The sequence below is a fragment of the Oncorhynchus mykiss genome, chromosome 4 (genome assembly GCF_057628025.1).
Source record: "Oncorhynchus mykiss isolate SJ-2025 chromosome 4, ASM5762802v1, whole genome shotgun sequence".
Lineage (NCBI taxonomy): Eukaryota > Metazoa > Chordata > Actinopteri > Salmoniformes > Salmonidae > Oncorhynchus > Oncorhynchus mykiss.
In genome coordinates this window covers 72,013,381-72,032,878 of record NC_143025.1, presented here as the reverse complement: position 1 = coordinate 72,032,878, position 19,498 = coordinate 72,013,381, and the positions used below count along the sequence as shown (strand labels likewise).

General features: G+C 45.1%; 1 protein-coding gene across 2 annotated transcripts in view; it reads left to right on the top strand.

Annotated features, from left to right (window-relative positions):
* LOC110522346 (potassium two pore domain channel subfamily K member 2b) overlaps positions 1–19,498 on the top strand; it is a 57,943-nt gene that overhangs the window by 30,874 nt on the left and 7,571 nt on the right. For both annotated transcript variants that reach the window (XM_090232967.1, XM_021600682.3), the window contains exons 4-6: positions 1,225–1,385; positions 6,633–6,852; positions 7,099–7,238. In XM_090232967.1, the coding sequence (XP_090089093.1) occupies positions 1,225–1,385; positions 6,633–6,852; positions 7,099–7,238 (521 nt within the window). The remainder of the gene's footprint in view (positions 1–1,224; positions 1,386–6,632; positions 6,853–7,098; positions 7,239–19,498) is intronic.

Sequence of the window (19,498 nt, the reverse complement as noted above, 5' to 3'; positions counted from 1 at the left end):
TGAGTGTGAAAAACCCAGCATTGTTGCAGTTCTTGAAACACTCCAACCAATGCCTGGCACATTCACCCTCTGAATGGCACACAAACACAATCCGTCTCAATTGTCTCTAAAATAATTATTTAACTGGTCTCCCTTATATCTACACTGATTGAAGGGGATTTAACAAGTGACATCAATAAGAGATCATAGCTTTCAGCTGGATTCACTTGATCAGTCTTCACCTGATCACAGAGCATTTTGTACACTGTGTGTATTTTAATCCGTTTTTCTTCAGGTCTATCCTATAGAATCACTGTGTATGCTGAATTTCACCCCAGCTGAGCAGCAAATATAGAATATATTAATTAGTAGCTCCTCTTGGTTAAGGGAAACCAATTAACTGAAATAAACTCAATTCAATCCTCAGTAGGTCACACGGCAAGATCTGAATAGTTCATTTAAATTGTTTCTTGGAATACTTCATATACAGTGGGGGGGGGGGGGGGGGAGTATTTAGTCAGCCACCAATTGTGCAAGTTCTCCCACTTAAAAAGATGAGATAGGCCTGTAATTTTCATCATAGGTACACTTCAACTATGACAGACAAAATGAGAAGAAAAAAATCCAGAAAATCACATTGTAGGATTTTTAATGAATTTATTTGCAAATTGTGGTGGAAAATAAGTATTTGGTCAATAACAAAAGTTTATCTCAATACTTTGTTATATACCCTTTTTTTTTGGCAATGGCAGAGGTCAAACGTTTTCTGTAAATCTTCACAAGGTTTTCACACACTGTTGCTGGTATTTTGGCCCATTCCTCCATGCAGATCTCCTCTAGAGCAGTGATGTTTTGGGGCTGTTGCTGGGCAACACGGACTTTCAACTCCCTCCAAAGATTTTTTATGGTGTTGAGATCTGGAGACTGGCTAGGCCACTCCAGGACCTTGAAATGCTTCATTCGAAGCCACTCCTTCGTTGCCCGGGCGGTGTGTTTGGGATCATTGTCATGCTGAAAGACCCAGCCACGTTTCATCTTCAATGCCCTTGCTGATGGAAGGAGGTTTTCACTCAAATTCTCACGATACATGGCCCCATTCATTCTTTCCTTTACACGGATGAGTCGTCCTGGTCCCTTTGTAGAAAAACAGAGATTGGGAGACCGAGTTTGGGAACCCCTGGTCTAGTTAACCTCTTCCTGTGTGTTTGTGTGTGGGTGTGGGTTTATGATCGCTCCTCTCTCTAGGCTTTGGGAACATCGCTCCCCACACGGAGGGGGGACGTATCTTCTGTATCATCTATGCCCTCCTGGGAATCCCCCTCTTTGGCTTCCTGTTGGCTGGTGTTGGAGACCAGCTTGGGACCATCTTTGGGAAAGGCATCAACAGAGTGGAGAAGATAGTTGGGGTGAGTTTTAAACGTTTCATACAGTCAGGTCCAAAATTATTGGCATCCTTAATATAGATGAGCAAAAAATATTGTGTAAAACAAGTAATACAGATTCTGAGCTATATTGTATGCTTAATATTTTTAGAAAATTACATTATTTTATACTAATGCAATTGCTCAGAGAAAGAGATTTTGTAGTATTTTTTCTCTCAAAAAGATGCATATGTAAAAATGATTGGCACCCTGTTTTCAATACCTTTCAATACCTCACCTTGCGCAAATAACAGCACTGAGCCTTTTTCTAAAATGTTTTATGAGATTGGAGAACACATTGGAAGGGATCTTGACCATTCCTCCATACAGAATCTTTTCAGATCCTTGATATCCCTTTTCTGCTCTTATGGACTGCACTCTTCAATTCATACCACAGGTTTTCAATGGGGTTCCAGTCCAGAGACTGAGATGGTCATTGCAAAATGTTATTGGCAGAGGAAACCAGGCTTTAGTAAAAAAAATCCTGGTATTGGATAAAGTTTATGACGCTGTTGACCTTAACAAGGGCCTTAGGACCAGTGGAAGCAAAATAGCCCCTTAACATCAAAGATCCACCATCCTATTTTACAGTAGGTATAGGGTTCTTTTCTTCTTATGCATCCTTATTTCGACGCCAAACTCACCACTGGTGTGCGTGGCCAAAGAGTTATATTAACATGTCATCTGACCATAGCACTGGATCCAATCCAAGTGCCAATGCCATTTTAGCAAATTCCAGGCATATACATTTGTTGGATGACATGAAAATAAGAGTTCTTTGTCTACACACACACACTAGTGGTTGAGTATTTGTTTTTACCTAACCAGCTCCTACACCCCCTCAGTTCATTTCCAACACATAAGGAGATTTTCAATGCAGAAGTAGTTTGACCATTGCTGTCCATCACTGAGCTGCGTGTTCTTGAGCTGATAAAAGAAAAATGCATTATTTAGGTTGCCATGACAATGGCTTCTGGAGACCACGCTTACAATACAGACTATTTGAGTGGTTACCAAGCTCACATGAGGATATGGATTTTTTCCCCCCATACATGTAGTATCTCTTCCTCTGGACTGAATATTAACAGCAATACTACAAGAGTCAAAAGAAGAGCTTGGCTGTGTTGCTGTAGCAAACATGTACAGCCATTATTAATGCCAGGAAGAAGAGTCTTTCCCTCACTGGAGGAGACCTATCACCAAGGTACTCTGCTCTTACTGTTCACTGCACACACACACACACACCGTGTGATTAGAGAGGACCATTTCTCAGCCAGGAAGACACACACTCTATAAACGGAACAAGAGCACAGTGTTATAGTGAGTCATTCATCTTCCCCTCCCTGCCCACCTACAACGACTCACAACGAGGTACAGTGAGCCGCACCAATCCAAAACCAGCCACAAGGAGCGGCATGTAAACCTGGGCTATCAAACACACCGTAGTGAGGCACCAGCCAACACAGAACTCACTGAGACAGCCACAGTGACTGTTTGATGATTTCTCTGTCCTTGTTGGAACTATTACTTTGACTGACCAGTAGTGTTTGTCTATATTTTCCCCGGGCTGGGCCTATAGCTTCTTTGTTTATTAGTTACAGTAGCCATCTAATAGACCGCTCTCTTTAATTATTTAATTGAAGGCTCTGTAAGATGAGTTTTGATTGATGTGTTTCTCTGCTAGTGTTGCCCATAGGGAGCAACAGAGTTGTACGGTACTACATCATCCAGCAGGAGAGCCACTGTGAGTCTAAGCCCTTCGTTCGCGATAACTACTAAGCTAACCATGGGTCATTTAGCTATTTGAATTCTAGGACCCCTGTAGGTATAAAAACATGTATTTATTTATTATTTGATAAATTATTGAATATGGCCTTTTGCTGCTATGGTCCATAGAAACCCATTGAATAACACATTCATAAATGGAAAAACAGACAGTCAAAAACTAAATCACAAGGAATAAGGTTTTGAAGTGTCTGTCCTATATCTAGGAGATATAAGAAAACATGTAGACCAATATTAAGTCACTTTGGTTAGCGTGAAACTTCAATTGAACAGTCTCAAATAGAGACTAGGGCAATGGCACGACTTTCATCACATAAACGCTGAGTCGAAATGAATTGTTAACGAGGTTACCATGAATTGTTTACGAAGTTTAATGTTTGATTTGTTACATTACATAATTCAGTCAAAAATCTGCTCGCCATTGGCTGCTTACAGCTAGCTGATAAGCACAAAAATAGTCCACAACTTCGGGAGTACAGACCTCCAGATATTGTCTGATCGCCCTCTACTGGTAAAGGTAAAAACTACCGAAATTGCACAGTCAAAGTGGAGAAAAATTATAATAATAACGTTTTTTTTCTTCTCCAAAATAGAGGCATACTAAGACAAAAGAAGCATGACACAGTGTGTAAATTATAACATATTAGTGCAGGAAATTAAGACATTTATTAAAATGCTGGAAGATAATTAAACAATTAACAATGCAAATCAGCAAAAGCTGCTTGCATTAAGGAAATAGATGCCTGTCTCTAATATGCGCCTGTGTTGTTCAGTGATTCAAGCAAATTAACACCCAGGCTATTAATTTAAGTTTTACGATTTGGCACTTTTTACACCCTATTCACTTTTGTGACGTTTTTACAGTGTGGTACTGGGTCACCTTCTAACAACTCCCCTAATGCTTGTGTGTGTCGAATGGCAAACAAGTGAGTTCTAATGTTTTTTGAAGTCTTTCCTGTCGATGTTGGTGACTGGACAGTCAGTTTTGTGAGAAGAGATCTTTGAAATTAGTATGTGGACGCGTACCACGTACCAAAGTGTGTGGGAGTTTGTGAGAGTCTCCTCTTCGAAGATGGGGTAGTATGAGTTGCTAGCTTAAACGGTTTAAGTTTTACAGACAATTCCTTTGTCCAGATCCTGTTTCACAAGCCAATGTTATGGAATAGGCAGAAAGAGGGGATTGAGCTACAGCCACTGCAAGTCATTTTTTACACTTGACATACGATCTTATCCAGAGCGACTAGGGTTAAGTGCCCTGCTCAAGGGCACATCAACAGATTTTTCACCTAGTTGGCTTAGGATTCAAACCAGCGATCTTCCAGTTACTGGCCCAACACTCTTAACCGCTAAACTACCAGCTGCCCCTGAGAAACAGTAAGTCTCATAAAAACACAGGAGCTATTCAATGTTTTAGAATTACATGTGACGCGTGGGCACGTCAATCGACTCTTGAGGGGTTTTAAAAATGGCTGAGCTGTGAAATATATATTATGCTTGGCAAACGGATTTGGTCTATTCATCATCATTAATCCCTCCGTATCAATATTTATTGTCAGGGTCCGAGGCTGGATTCAGTCCTGACTCTGACCTCTCTCTCTCTCTGGGCTCTAGCTGCTGTGCGCTGAAAAACACAGCGGAACACATCACTGATGAGCTGATCTGAGGATGACCCTTCTTTAAGTTTCAGTCCCAGTGTCCCTGTTCTCATTCTTGTGTAACCCACTGTCTAGGGAAGGACAAGGCCAAGGACTCTATCGTGGAGTGTACACTTCAGTGTATTAAGAAGTTTTGCTAGTGCTACAGACTGTCATACCCCTGTTACACCTGTCTTTCTATGGGTTTGAATTAAACTTTGTCCGGCGATTGTGCTGTTTGTGTTGCGATGTAGCCTACTGATGTAAGCCCACAGTGTTCCACTGCATCTCAGTTCAAGAGGTGTCATTACTGTCCCTGGTTCGATTCCAGGCTGTATCACATCTGGCCGTGATTGGGAGTCTCATAGGGTGGCGCACTATTGGCCCAGCATCGTCCGGGTTTGGCCGGGGTAGGCCGTCATTGTAAATAAGAATTTGTTCTTAGCTGACTTGCCTACTTAAATAAAGGTTAAAAAATAAAATAAAAATGTATAGCCTGATGGCATACAATGGAGCATAGCATGACTTGATCTGTAAGAACATGAGTAAATCTCATAGGCCGACCCACTGAGTGTGTGACATTCAAAAAACACTGGACATATATTCCAGGAAAAAGGCCAACACAAGGAAATGACTCATGTCATTGTGAAGTGACTGGAGAAAGGCCTTGTTAAAGACTGAGGGCTCTATTTTCGGCTGGCGTTAAGGCGGTGCTAGTGTCAAATACACGCTCCTTGGAAATTTCGACATGTAAAAGCCAGAGCTTTGCTATTTTCCAACCCTGGCACCAGGGATGGTAATTTACCGTCTTATATCAGCTCGTTTGAGCTGAGGTGGGAAGGGCGGAAAATGTGAGCTGTGTCCTTAGATACATGTGCCAATTTCAAGCAGTGCTACTGGTGATATTAAGACTCACCAAAAGCTGGTCTTTGCGGTAACGCAATTGGTTATGGCATTGATTTTGCCTAATCAATAGCCTATAACCAATATTTTATTAAAATATCACGAGTGAACAGACATTCCCGCTCTTTCTTTATATTGGACATTATTTTTGTCCATGCAGCTCCTTTGAAAAGTTGGGATGTGCATAAAACCCTCCATAGTCTAAGTTGCCTTGTCTGTATTATATGCCCATGGGAAGCAATTATGGTGCCTGTTACTGCCTGTTTCTGCCTGTCACTGCCTGTTACTGCCTGTTACTGCCTGTTTCTGCCTGTTACTGCCTGTTACTGCCTGTTACTGCCTGTTTCTGCCTGTTACTGCCTGTTACTGCCTGTTTCTGTCTGTTACTGCCTGTTTCTGCCTGTTACTGCCTGTTACTGCCTGTTACTGCCTGTTTCTGCCTGTTACTGCCTGTTACTGTATTTAGACACAGCTTATTTAAAACAAGTTGTTTCATTTTTTTAGAATTTGATAAGAATTATACATTGTCTTTTTTCATCAATAGCCTAGTGAATTGAATCATGCCTGTTGACTACATTTGGCATGTCTATGTCCAGACTGATAATTACAGTAGGCCTAGCCCCTATATCAGCGTGAAGGCTATAGCCCATGTTTAACAATGTATTTCCATACGGAAGCAATGCAATAAGAACAATGTGGACTGAAAATATGTTCAACATATTTAGCAAATATGGGGCAGGCTATTTAAAGAACTGTATTTGGTTTGTTAAAAAAGGCCCTGGATGTTTTTATAATGATTTTCAAATGTTAAATTCCTTACCTAATTATGTAATGCATCATTCATTTGAGGATTGTTTTTATTAATATCTTTATCCATCTCTTTATTCATTTGTTCTACCCTGCCTCCCAGTCTCTCCCTCAAAAGTGGAAAGTGAGCCAGACCAAGATCAGGGTGATCTCCACCGTGATCTTCATCCTGTTTGGCTGTGTCCTCTTCGTGGCGTTGCCGGCGGTCATCTTTAAACACATAGAGGGCTGGAGCACGCTGGAGTCCATCTACTTTGTGGTCATCACCCTCACCACCATCGGCTTCGGTGACTTTGTGGCCGGTGAAAAAGGTCTTGAAAAAGGTATTTAAGAGCTCTCTTTTCTGACTATGTTGTATGTTCTTCCTCTGCTATCCCGCCTTCTGTGTCTTAGAAAGAGTTTGTTTGAAATCACACGTGTGCTTAATCTGCTGAGACAAAATGGGATTGCTGTACCCTTCTTCACAATAATCAATACTCTGTGTGACATAGCCTCTCTCTCCTTCGCTCTCTTTCTGCTCTCTGGCTTGTGTAGTCTTTATTAAATATGTGTCTGTCTCCTCCCAATAGGTGGTTCTGAGATAGAGTATCTGGACTACTACAAGCCTGTGGTGTGGTTCTGGATCCTGATTGGTCTAGCCTACTTTGCTGCCGTGCTCAGTATGATAGGAGACTGGTTCAGAGTCATCTCCAAGAAAACCAAGGAGGAGGTACGTGATGTGTGTGGAAATCACTGCACCAAACCACAATACACAGTCACAGATACTTCCTATAGATATTTTCAGAAGCTATACTGTAGGTATCCTATACCATAAGTGTCTGTGGTACACTGGTAATCACTGCATGTTGAAATGTGGAAGGGAACCAAGATGGGAAGATCACAGCTAAGAACAAACGTTCCCAGAACTTTAGAGAACATTTCCTTAAGTCTCATTAGGTCATTTCACAGACATGTTTCCATGATGTGCAAGGAATGTTTCCAGAGACCATTTTTTTTATGTCAAATGTTCTCAGAACACAAGATATTAATCAAATCAAATTGTATTTGTCACATGCGCCGAATACAACAGGTGTAGACCTTACTGTGAAATGCTTACCTACAAGCCCTTAAAAACTTCTTAAAGCATTGTTGGTTAAGAAAAAAAAGTGATAAGTAAAAAAAATAGATAAGTAAAAAATAGAAAATAAAAATAACAAATAATTAAAGAGCAGCAGTAAAAATAACAATAGCGAGGCTGTATACAGGGGGAACCGGTACAGAGTCAATGTGCAGGGGCACCAGTTAGTCAAGGTAATTGAGGTAATATGTACATGTAGGTAGAGTAGCAGCAGCAAAAAAGAGAGGTCTGGGTAGCCCTTTGATTAGCTGTTCAGGAGTCTTATGGCTTGGGAGTAGAAGCTGTTAAGAAGCATCTTGGACCTAGACTTGGCGCTCTGTTACCGCTCTACGACTAGGGTGGCTGGAGATCATTTTTAGGGCCTTCCTCTGACACCGCCTGGTGTAGAGATCCTGGATGGCAGGAAGCTTGGCCTCAGTGATGTACCGGGTCGTACACACTACCCTCTGTAGTGCCTTGCGGTCGGAAGCAGAGCAGTTGCCATATCAGGCAGTGATGCAACCAGTGCTCTCGATGGTGCAGCTGTAGAACTTTTGAGGATCTGGGGACCCATGCCAAATATTTTTAGTCTCATGAGGGGGAATAGGCTTTGTCGTGCCCTCTTCACAACTGTCTTAGTGTGTTTGGACCATGATAGTTTGTTGTTGATGTGGACACCAAGGAACTTGAAGCTCTCAACCTGCTCCACTGCAGCCCCGTCGATGAGAAAGGGGGAGTGCTCGGTCCTCCTTTTCCTGTAGTCCACAATTATCTCCTTTGTCTTGATCACGTTGAGGGAGAGGTTGTTGTCCTGGCACCACGCAGCCAGGTCTCTGATCTCCTCCCTATAGGCCGTCTCATCGTTGTTGGTGATCAGGCCACTGTTGTGTCATCAGCAAACTTGATGATGGTGTTGGAGTCATGCCTGGCCATGCAGTCATAAGTGAACATGGAGTACAAGACACTTGCCAGTTGGTCAGCGCATGCTCGGAGTACACGTCCTGGTAATCCGTCTGACACTGCGGCCTTGTGAATGTTGACCTGTTTAAAGGTCTTACTCACATAAGCTACGGATAGCGTGATCACACAGTCGTCTGGAACAGCTGATGCTCTCATGCATAATTCAGTGAGACTTGCCTCGAAGCAAGCATAGAAGTAGTTTAGCTCGTCTGGTGGGCACGTGTCACTGGGCAGCTCCGTAATAGTTGTTATCTGTAATAGTTTGCAAGCCCTGCCACATCCGACGAGCAATGGAGCCATTGTAGTACGATTCAATCTTAGTCCTGTATTGACGCTTTGCCTGTTTGTTGGTTTGTCAGAGGGCATAGTGAGATTTTTTACAAGCTTCCGGGTTAGAGTCCCGCTCCTTGAATGCGGCAGCTCTACCCTTTAGCTCAGTGTGGATGTTGCCTGTAATCCATGGCTTCTGGTTGGGGTATGTACGTACGTACGGTCACTGTGCGTCAAATATGTAAGTTGAAAACACTATGTTAAAAGCAGTATGAGTATCCCTTGCCAACAGACAAAAATAGTTGTGAATGGATCAGTGGTTCACCAATCAGGGCCTTCATGGGTAACAGCAACAAGGTCTGATGAAAAATGTTTTGTGGAGAACATTTCTTTGGGACCATCAGGCAGGTGATACATAAAATGATAAATGATACATAAAAATGTTATTGAAACATTTATAAAACATTACTATCTTACATTCTGATAACATAGCAACCATGTTCTGTGTATGTTTGGTGGGACATTGATGGAATATTCTCCTAACCCTCAGAAAACTGGACACGAATGTTCTTGCAACGTCCCATAAAACGCATCTAGAACATTCATGTTGTATATTCTGAGAACATTGTAACCACGTTATAGAGAAGTTCTGCTTGACATTAAGGCAATGTTCTGCTAACTTTAACACCAAAACATCCAAAGGTTTTTGCTAACATACAATGTTCCCCATACTAACGGAAAATTGGACTCTCAAACAATAGGGGAACATTACAAAAACGTTTTCTCTCCCTAGAATGGTTAGCTGGAATGGAGCTGTGAATTCACCCAATCACAGCACAACATGTTGTGACCATATATCAAATCCCAAACAGGGTGAGGCAAAGTGTTTGCTAGAGTATTCGACCACGACCTAAAACGGATCACTTCAAAATAAACCAACCTTTTCGATCAGATGTACAGTATATCTTCTTAACCATTTTACACTGAGTGTACAAAACATTAGGAACGCCTTGCTAATATTGTGTTGCGTCTCCTTATGCCCTCAAAACAGCCTCAATTCATCAGGGCATGGACTATACAGTGGCACAGTGGCAGGTAACCCTGTTCCTTGAGTGCCGTAGATACTGCAGGATTTTGGTCCAACTAGGGACCACACCTGACCAACTGAGTTCATTTATCAGTGATTACCTAAATTCAACACACCTGGTGTTCCAGGACAAAAACATGAAATGGGGCTGCCTACCCCTGGACGACAAGGTGTTGAAAGCATTCCACAGGGATGCTGGCCCATATTGACTCCAATCCTTCCCACAGTTGTGTCTAGTTGGCTGGATGTCCTTTGGGTGGTGGACAATTCTTGATACACACAGGTAACTGTTGAGTGTGAAAAACCCAGCAGTATTGCAGTTCTTGACACACTCAAACCAGTGCACCTGGCATCTACAACCATACACCGTTCAAAGTCACTTCAGTCTTTTGTCTTGCCCGTTCAACCTCTGTATGGCACACACACAATCCATGTCTAAATTGCTTAAAAATAATTATTTACCCTGTCTCCTCTACTTCATCTACACTAATTGAAGTGGATTTAACAGGTGACATCAATAAGGGATCATAGCATTCACCTGTATGCCATGGAAATACACTCAGTGCATAAAGGATACCGAAACCACCTACCCTCCTCCCTAGCAGTGTGCTTAATTCTACATCAACCCCCTAGTTTACAATTTATACGTGGATGGAATTCCCTGATTAATTCAGTTGTAACATGTATTTTTAAAGGATGATTTTTACAGTTAAATTCCAATCGCAAATTAATCATGGGACATCTTACCGCTCTCTCACACACACACACACACAGACAGACAGACAGACAGACAGACAGACAGACAGACAGACAGACAGACAGACAGACAGACAGACAAATGAACGCTGACAGGCACAAACCTCCTCCATATTAATCTCCATTCATTATCTGATTTAAAAGTTAATCCCATTACAAAGGGAGAGATACGTGTGACTCCCGTGTGAATACTTAGGATTGTGCATCATTAGGAGTGTGAGTGTGAGCCCTATGATGCAGACCTGAGTTTTACATAGAAACCTATTACTGAGAGTGAGGGAGACAGTGAGAGAACAAGAGAGTGTGTGGCGGAGAAGTGAAAATGAGAGGGTAAGAGTGGGAAGAGAGGGAGGAATGGAAATGTGGACAAAAGATGAAGAGGGGGAGGGAAGCAGAAGAGCACACATGCAGACTCACAAATCTTAGCTTGGGGGTCTTCGATCTAGTAGCCCAAGACAGCTTATCTCAGTTTATTGTGTAAGAAAATACCCTAGAGGTATGCATGCTATATTTTATGAAAAGAATCAATAACTTCATCCCCCCTTCTTCCATTTTTCCCCACTCTCCTTTTCTCTTCCTCTCTGTAACCATGAAAATGCCCTGCATCCCATTGCATCTTATAAAGAACGTTCTCGTGTAGTGAATGGATAGTTCTGGGTAGAAACTTCATTCAAAGGGGAAAAGGCCATCGGTTCCTTTTGTCAAAAGGATGTATCAGTGGAGGCTGCTGAGGTGAGAACGGCTCATAACAAGAGCAAATGGAATGGCATCAAACCATGTGTTTGATGTATTTGATACCGTTACTGTTACGGTGAGTGAATGAGGACCCAAAAGCGAACTAACTTAAACAGAGCTTCTTTAATAACCAAACATAGGTAGGCTCAGATAGACCGGCAGATTCCGACAGGACAGGACAAGGTTACAGCAAACATGACGATAGTCTGGCTCAGGCATGAAACACAACAAACAAGAATCCGACAAGGACAGGAACAAAAACAGAGAGAGATATAGGGGACTAATCAGAGGGAAAAGGGGAACAGGTGGGAGAAGGGGTGACGAGGTAGTCAAGAGGAGACAAGGAACAGCTGGGGGAAAGCGGGGGAGAAAAGGTAACCTAATACGACCAGCAGAGGGAGACAGGGTGAAAGGAAAGGACAGAAAGACACAACATGACAATACATGACAGTACCCCCCCACTCACCGAGCGCCTCCTGGCGCACTCGAGGAGGAAACCTGGCGGCAACGGAGGAAATCCTCGATCAGCGCACGGTCCAGCACGTCCCGAGAGGGAACCCAACTCCTCTCCTCAGGACCGTACCCCTCCCAATCAACGAGGTACTGGTGACCACGGCCCCGAGGACGCATGTCCAAAATCCTGCGGACCCTGTAGATGGGTGCGCCCTCGACAAGGATGGGGGGGGGGGGGGGGGGGGGGAGACGAGCGGGGGCGCGAAGAACGGGCTTAATACAGGAGACATGGAAGACCGGGTGGACGCGACGAAGGTATCGCGGAAGAAGAAGTCGAACTGCGACAGGATTAATGACCCGAGAAATACGGAACGGACCAATGAACCGCGGGGTCAACTTGCGAGAAGCCGTCTTAAGGGGAAGGTTCTGAGTGGAGAGCCAAACTCTCTGACCGCGACAATATCTAGGACTCTTAGTTCTACGCTTATTAGCAGCCCTCACAGTCTGCGTCCTATAACGGCAAAGTGCAGACCTGACCCTCTTCCAGGTGCGCTCGCAACGTTGGACAAAAGCCTGAGCGGAGGGGACGCTGGACTCAGCGAACTGAGATGAGAACAGCGGAGGCTGGTACCCGAGGCTACTCTGAAAAGGAGATAGCCCGGTCGCAGACGAAGGAAGCGAGTTGTGGGCGTATTCTGCCCAGGGGAGCTGTTCTGACCAAGACGCAGGGTTGCGAAAAGAAAGACTGCGTAAGATGCGACCAATAGTCTGATTGGCCCGTTCTGCTTGACCGTTAGACTGGGGGTGAAAGCCGGAAGAGAGACTGACGGAAGCCCCAATCAAACGGCAAAACTCCCTCCAAAATTGAGACGTGAATTGCGGACCTCTGTCCGAAACGACGTCTGACGGAAGGCCATGAATTCTGAAAACATTCTCGATGATGATTTGTGCCGTCTCTTTAGCAGAAGGAAGCTTAGCAAGGGGAATAAAATGAGCCGCCTTAGAGAACCTGTCGACAACCGTAAGAATAACAGTCTTCCCCGCTGACGAAGGCAGTCCGGTGACAAAATCTAAGGCGATGTGAGACCACGGTCGAGAGGGAATGGGAAGCGGCCTGAGACGGCCGGCAGGAGGGGAGTTACCGGACTTAGTCTGCGCGCAGACCGAACAAGCAGCCACGAAACGACGCGTGTCATGCTCCCGGGTGGGCCACCAAACACGCTGGCGAATGGAAGCAAGCGTACCCCGAACGCCAGGGTGGCCGGCTAACTTGGCAGAGTGAGCCCACTGAAGAACGGCCAGACGAGTAGGAACGGGAACGAAAAGAAGGTTCCTAGGACAAGCGCGCGGCGACGGAGTGTGAGTGAGCGCTTGCTTTACCTGCCTCTCAATTCCCCAGACAGTCAACCCGACAACACGCCCCTCAGGGAGAATCCCCTCGGGGTCAGTGGAGGCTACTGAAGAACTGAAGAGACGAGATAAAGCATCAGGCTTGGTGTTCTTAGAGCCCGGACGATAAGAAATCACGAACTCGAAACGAGCGAAAAACAGCGCCCAACGCGCCTGACGCGCATTAAGTCGTTTGGCAGAACGGATGTACTCAAGGTTCCTATGGTCAGTCCAAACGACAAAAGGAACGGTCGCCCCCTCCAACCACTGTCGCCATTCGCCTAGGGCTAACCGGATGGCGAGCAGTTCGCGGTTTCCCACATCATAGTTACGTTCCGACGGCGACAGGCGATGAGAAAAATACGCGCATGGGTGGACCTTGTCGTCAGAGAGGGAGCGCTGAGAAAGAATGGCTCCCACGCCCACCTCTGACGCGTCAACCTCGACAACGAACTGTCTAGAGACGTCAGGTGTAACAAGGATAGGAGCGGATGTAAAACGATTCTTGAGGAGATCAAAAGCTCCCTGGGCGGAAACGGACCACTTAAAGCACGTCTTGACAGAAGTAAGGGCTGTGAGAGGAGCTGCCACCTGACCGAAATTACGGATGAAACGACGATAGAAGTTCGCGAAGCCGAGAAAGCGCTGCAGCTCGACGCGTGACTTAGGGGCGGGCCAATCAATGACAGCTTGGACCTTAGCGGGATCCATCTTAATGCCTTCAGCGGAAATAACAGAACCGAGAAATGTGACGGAGGAGGCATGAAAAGTGCACTTCTCAGCCTTCACAAAAAGACAATTCTCTAAAAGGCGCTGGAGGACACGTCGAACGTGCTGAAGATGAATCTGGAGTGACGGTGAAAAAATCAGGATATCGTCAAGGTAAACGAAAACAAAGATGTTCAGCATGTCTCTCAGGACATCATTGACTAATGCCTGAAAGACAGCTGGAGCGTTAGCGAGGCCGAAAGGAAGAACCCGGTATTCAAAGTGCCCTAACGGAGTGTTAAACGCCGTCTTCCACTCGTCCCCCTCCCTGATGCGCACGAGATGGTAAGCGTTACGAAGGTCCAACTTAGTGAAAAACCTGGCTCCCTGTAGGATCTCGAAGGCTGAAGACATAAGAGGAAGCGGATAACGATTCTTAACTGTTATGTCATTCAGCCCTCGATAATCTATGCAGGGGCGCAGAGACCCATCCTTCTTCTTGACAAAAAAAAACCCCGCTCCGGCGGGAGAGGAGGAGGGGACTATGGTACCGGCGTCAAGAGCTACAGACAAATAATCCTCGAGAGCCTTACGTTCGGGAGCCGACAGAGAGTATAGCCTACCCCGGGGGGGAGTGGTTCCCGGAAGGAGATCAATACTACAATCATACGACCGGTGTGGAGGAAGAGAGGTGGCCCTGGACCGACTGAACACCGTGCGCAGATCGTGATATTCCTCCGGCACCCCTGTCAAATCACCAGGCTCCTCCTGTGAAGAAGAGACAGAGGAAACAGGAGGGATAGCAGACATTAAACATTTCACATGACAAGAGACGTTCCAGGAGAGGATAGAATTACTAGACCAATTAATGGAAGGATTATGACAAACTAGCCAGGGATGGCCCAAAACAACAGGTGTAAAAGGTGAACGAAAAATCAAAAAAGAAATGGTTTCGCTATGATTACCAGAAACAGTGAGGGTTAAAGGTAGCGTCTCACGCTGAATCCTGGGGAGAGGACTACCATCCAGGGAGAACAAGGCCGTGGACTCCCTTAACTGTCTGAGAGGAATGTCATGTTCCCGAGCCCAGGTCTCGTCCATAAAACAGCCCTCCGCCCCAGAGTCTATTAAGGCACTGCAGGAAGCTGACGAACCGGTCCAGCATAGATGGACCGACAAGGTAGTGCAGGATCTTGAAGGAGAGACAGGAGTAGTAGCGCTCACCAGTAGCCCTCCGCTTACTGATGAGCTCTGGCTTTTACTGGACATGAAGTGACAAAATGACCAGCAGAACCGCAATAGAGACAGAGGCGGTTGGTGATTCTCCGTTCCCTCTCCTTAGTCGAGATGCGGATACCTCCCAGCTGCATAGGCTCAGCTCCCGAGCCGGCAGAGGAAGATGGTAGTGATGCGGAGAGGGGGGCAACGGAGAACGCGAGCTCCTTTCCACGAGCTCGGTGACGAAGATCAACCCGTCGCTCAATGCGAATAGCGAGTTCAATCAGGGAATCCACGCTGGAAGGGACCTCCCGGGAGAGAATCTCATCCTTTACCTCTGCGCGGAGACCCTCCAGAAAACGAGCGAGCAAAGCCGGCTTGTTCCAGCCACTGGAGGCAGCAAGAGTGCGAAACTCAATAGAGTAGTCTGTTATGGATCGATTACCTTGACATAGGGAAGACAGGGCCCTGGAAGCCTCCTCCCCAAAAACAGATCGATCAAAAACCTGTATCATCTCCTCCTTAAAGTCCTGATACTGGTTAGTACACTCAGCCCTTGCCTCCCAGATTGCCGTGCCCCACTCACGAGCCCGTCCAATAAGGAGAGATATGACGTAGGCGACACGAGCAGTGCTCCTGGAGTAAGTGTTGGGCTGGAGAGAAAACACAATATCACACTGGGTGAGGAACGAGCGGCATTCAGTGGGCTCCCCAGAGTAACACGGCGGGTTATTGATTCTGGGCTCCGGAGATTCGAAAGCCCTGGAAGTGGCCGGTGGATCGAGGCGGAGATGGTGAACCTGTTCTGTGAGGTTGGAGACTTGGGTGGCCAGGGTCTCAACGGCATGTCGAGCAGCAGACAATTCCTGCTCGTGTCTGCCTAGCATCGCTCCCTGGATCTCGACGGCTGAGTGGAGAGGATCCGAAGTCGCTGGGTCCATTCTTGGTCGGATTCTTCTGTTACGGTGAGTGAATGAGGACCCAAAAGCGAACTAACTTAAACAGAGCTTCTTTAATAACCAAACATAGGTAGGCTCAGATAGACCGGCAGATTCCGACAGGACAGGACAAGGTTACAGCAAACATGACGATAGTCTGGCTCAGGCATGAAACACAACAAACAAGAATCCGACAAGGACAGGAACAAAAACAGAGAGAGATATAGGGGACTAATCAGAGGGAAAAGGGGAACAGGTGGGAGAAGGGGTGACGAGGTAGTCAAGAGGAGACAAGGAACAGCTGGGGGAAAGCGGGGGAGAAAAGGTAACCTAATACGACCAGCAGAGGGAGACAGGGTGAAAGGAAAGGACAGAAAGACACAACATGACAATACATGACAGTTACACTAACGGTATCAAATATGGCTCAGGATTAAGACGTTTTACTTACTTGCATATTTGCGTTGTTTATAACTTATTTTTTAAACTTATTTTTGTACATAATGTTGACGCAACCATCTCTTATGAGCGAAAAAAACTTCAGGACTGCGATTATTGACCACGGACTAGCAGAATCCTCTTCTGCCTTTCACGACTCAGACGAGCACGACTTGAAGAATACGCTGCTTCCTCGGGAACAGGCCCCGATCCCCGGGATCTGTGTGAAGAGGAGGCGGAGAAAGAGTGGCCGAAGGTCCGGCTGTCTTCTGAGAATTCGCAGGCGATCAAATAAACCCCCACTTCCCTCTATTCTGCTAGCAAACATGCAATCTTTGGACAATAAAATCGCTGAGTTTACGGGGAAGATGAAACTACCAACGAGACTTTCAAAACTGTAACATCTTATGCTTCATGGAGTCGTGGCTGAATGACGACAAGATCAACATACAACTGGCTGGTTATACGATGTACCGGCAGGATAGAACAGCGGTGTCTGGTAAGACAATGGGCTTCGGTCTATCTATTTTTGTAAACAACAGCCGGTGCACGAAAGGAAGTCTTGAGCTATTGCTAAGACAGCATTGAATGAGCTGTATTTCGCCATAAGCAAACAAGAAACCGCTCGCCCAGAGGCGGCGATACTAGTAGCTGGGGACTTTAATGCAGGGAAACTTAAATCCGTTTTACTACATTTCTATCAGCATGTTAAATGTGCAACCAGAAGAAAAATGGACCACCTACACGCCACACACAGAGACGCATACGCTCTCCCTCGCCCTCCATTTGGCAAATCTGACCATAACTCTGTCCTCCTGATTCCTTTGTTTTTTTTTAAGCAGGAAGCACCAGTGACTAGATCAATAAAAATGTGGTCAGATGAAACAGATGCTAAGCTACAGGACAGTTTTGCTAGCACAGACTGGAATATGTTCCGGGATTCCTCCGATGGCATTGAGGAGTACACCACATCAGTCATTGGCTTCATCAATAAGTGCATCGATAACCCAGAAGAAATCCCACTATGCCCTCCAACGAACCATCAAACAGGCAAAGCGTCAATACAGGACTAAGATCGAATCGTACTACACCGGCTCTGACGTTCGTCGGATGTGGCAGGGCTTGCAACCCATTATAGACTACAAGGAGAAGCACAGCCGAGAGCTCCCCAGTGACATGAGCATACCAGACGAGCTAAACACATGCATGAGAGCACCAGCTGTTCTGGAAGACTGTGTTATCACGTTCTCCGCAGTCAATGTGAGTAAGACCATTAAACAGGTCAACATTCACAAGGCCGCAGGGCCAGACGGATTACCACGACATGTGCTGCGGGCAATAGCAGTCAATATTAATCGTCACCGTAATTCAGTCTCATCTGAAAGTTGTACATTCTTCACGAACCCTGCCTAACAACTTGAATCAGCAATACAAAATTGGGTTTAATTATTTATTTACTAAATACCTAACTAATCACACAGAATTACATATACAAATAATGAATCATACCTTGATTAAAAATTACGTCATAAAGGGAAAACGTCCCTAGCGGGCGGAACAGATATGACAGCTGGTTACACAAAAGAAAAGGTCTGGGTTTGAGTGAAAGAGCGGGAAGACTGAGGACCAAAGGAAGAAGCTGTGCTTTCATAAATACAGTATTTTATGCATTCTAAATTACCGCCCATTTGGAAAAGGGAAATGCAATAAATATTTACTCTGAGTTGCGCTTCGGTAGGTTGGTGGTAGATGGAAGGCCGTGTTGCCAAACCGAGTCCTTGTCCTTTGAAGAATGTCTCTGGTGGTCAATTGGATACGTTGTAGTAATGTTGTTGTGTGGTAGACGGGATACTCTGTCTGTTCTTTCCTAGCTCGCGTTTGCAGCTGCTGTTGCTAACTCAACGACTAGGAGGTATCACTTCTGTAGTGAATAAGAGTTCAAAGTTCATACCATTCGCAACCAAAGCTCACGCTGAGGTTGGCTTAGTTCTGTAGTTGACATGTTAGTCCTTTTAACGCAGAGGCTGCAGACCTCACGTACTTGGAACAGGAGGTTATATTGTCGTCAAGGCTTTATATACAGTGCCTGGCGAAAGTATTCGGCCCCCTTGAACTTTGCGACCTTTTGCCACATTTCAGGCTTCAAACATAAAGATATAAAACTGTATTTTTTTGTGAAGAATCAACAATAAGTGGGACACAATCATGAAGTGGAACGAAATTTATTGAATATTTCAAACTTTTTTAACAAATCAAAAACTGAAAAATTGGGCGTGCAAAATTATTCAGCCCCCTTAAGTTAATACTTTGTAGCGCCACCTTTTGCTGCGATTACAGCTGTAAGTCGCTTGGGGTATGTCTCTATCAGTTTTGCACATCGAGAGACTGAAATTTTTTCCCATTCCTCCTTGCAAAACAGCTCGAGCTCAGTGAGGTTGGATGGAGAGCATTTGTGAACAGCAGTTTTCAGTTCTTTCCACAGATTCTCGATTGGATTCAGGTCTGGACTTTGACTTGGCCATTCTAACACCTGGATATGTTTATTTTTGAACCATTCCATTGTAGATTTTGCTTTATGTTTTGGATCATTGTCTTGTTGGAAGACAAATCTCAGTCCCAGTCTCAGGTCTTTTGCAGACTCCATCAGGTTTTCTTCCAGAATGGTCCTGTATTTGGCTCCATCCATCTTCCCATCAATTTTAACCATCTTCCCTGTCCCTGCTGAAGAAAAGCAGGCCCAAACCATGATGCTGCCACCACCATGTTTGACAGTGGGGATGGTGTGTTCAGCTGTGTTGCTTTTACGCCAAACATAACGTTTTGCATTGTTGCCAAAAAGTTCAATTTTAGTTTCATCTGACCAGAGCACCTTCTTCCACATGTTTGGTGTGTCTCCCAGGTGGCTTGTGGCAAACTTTAAA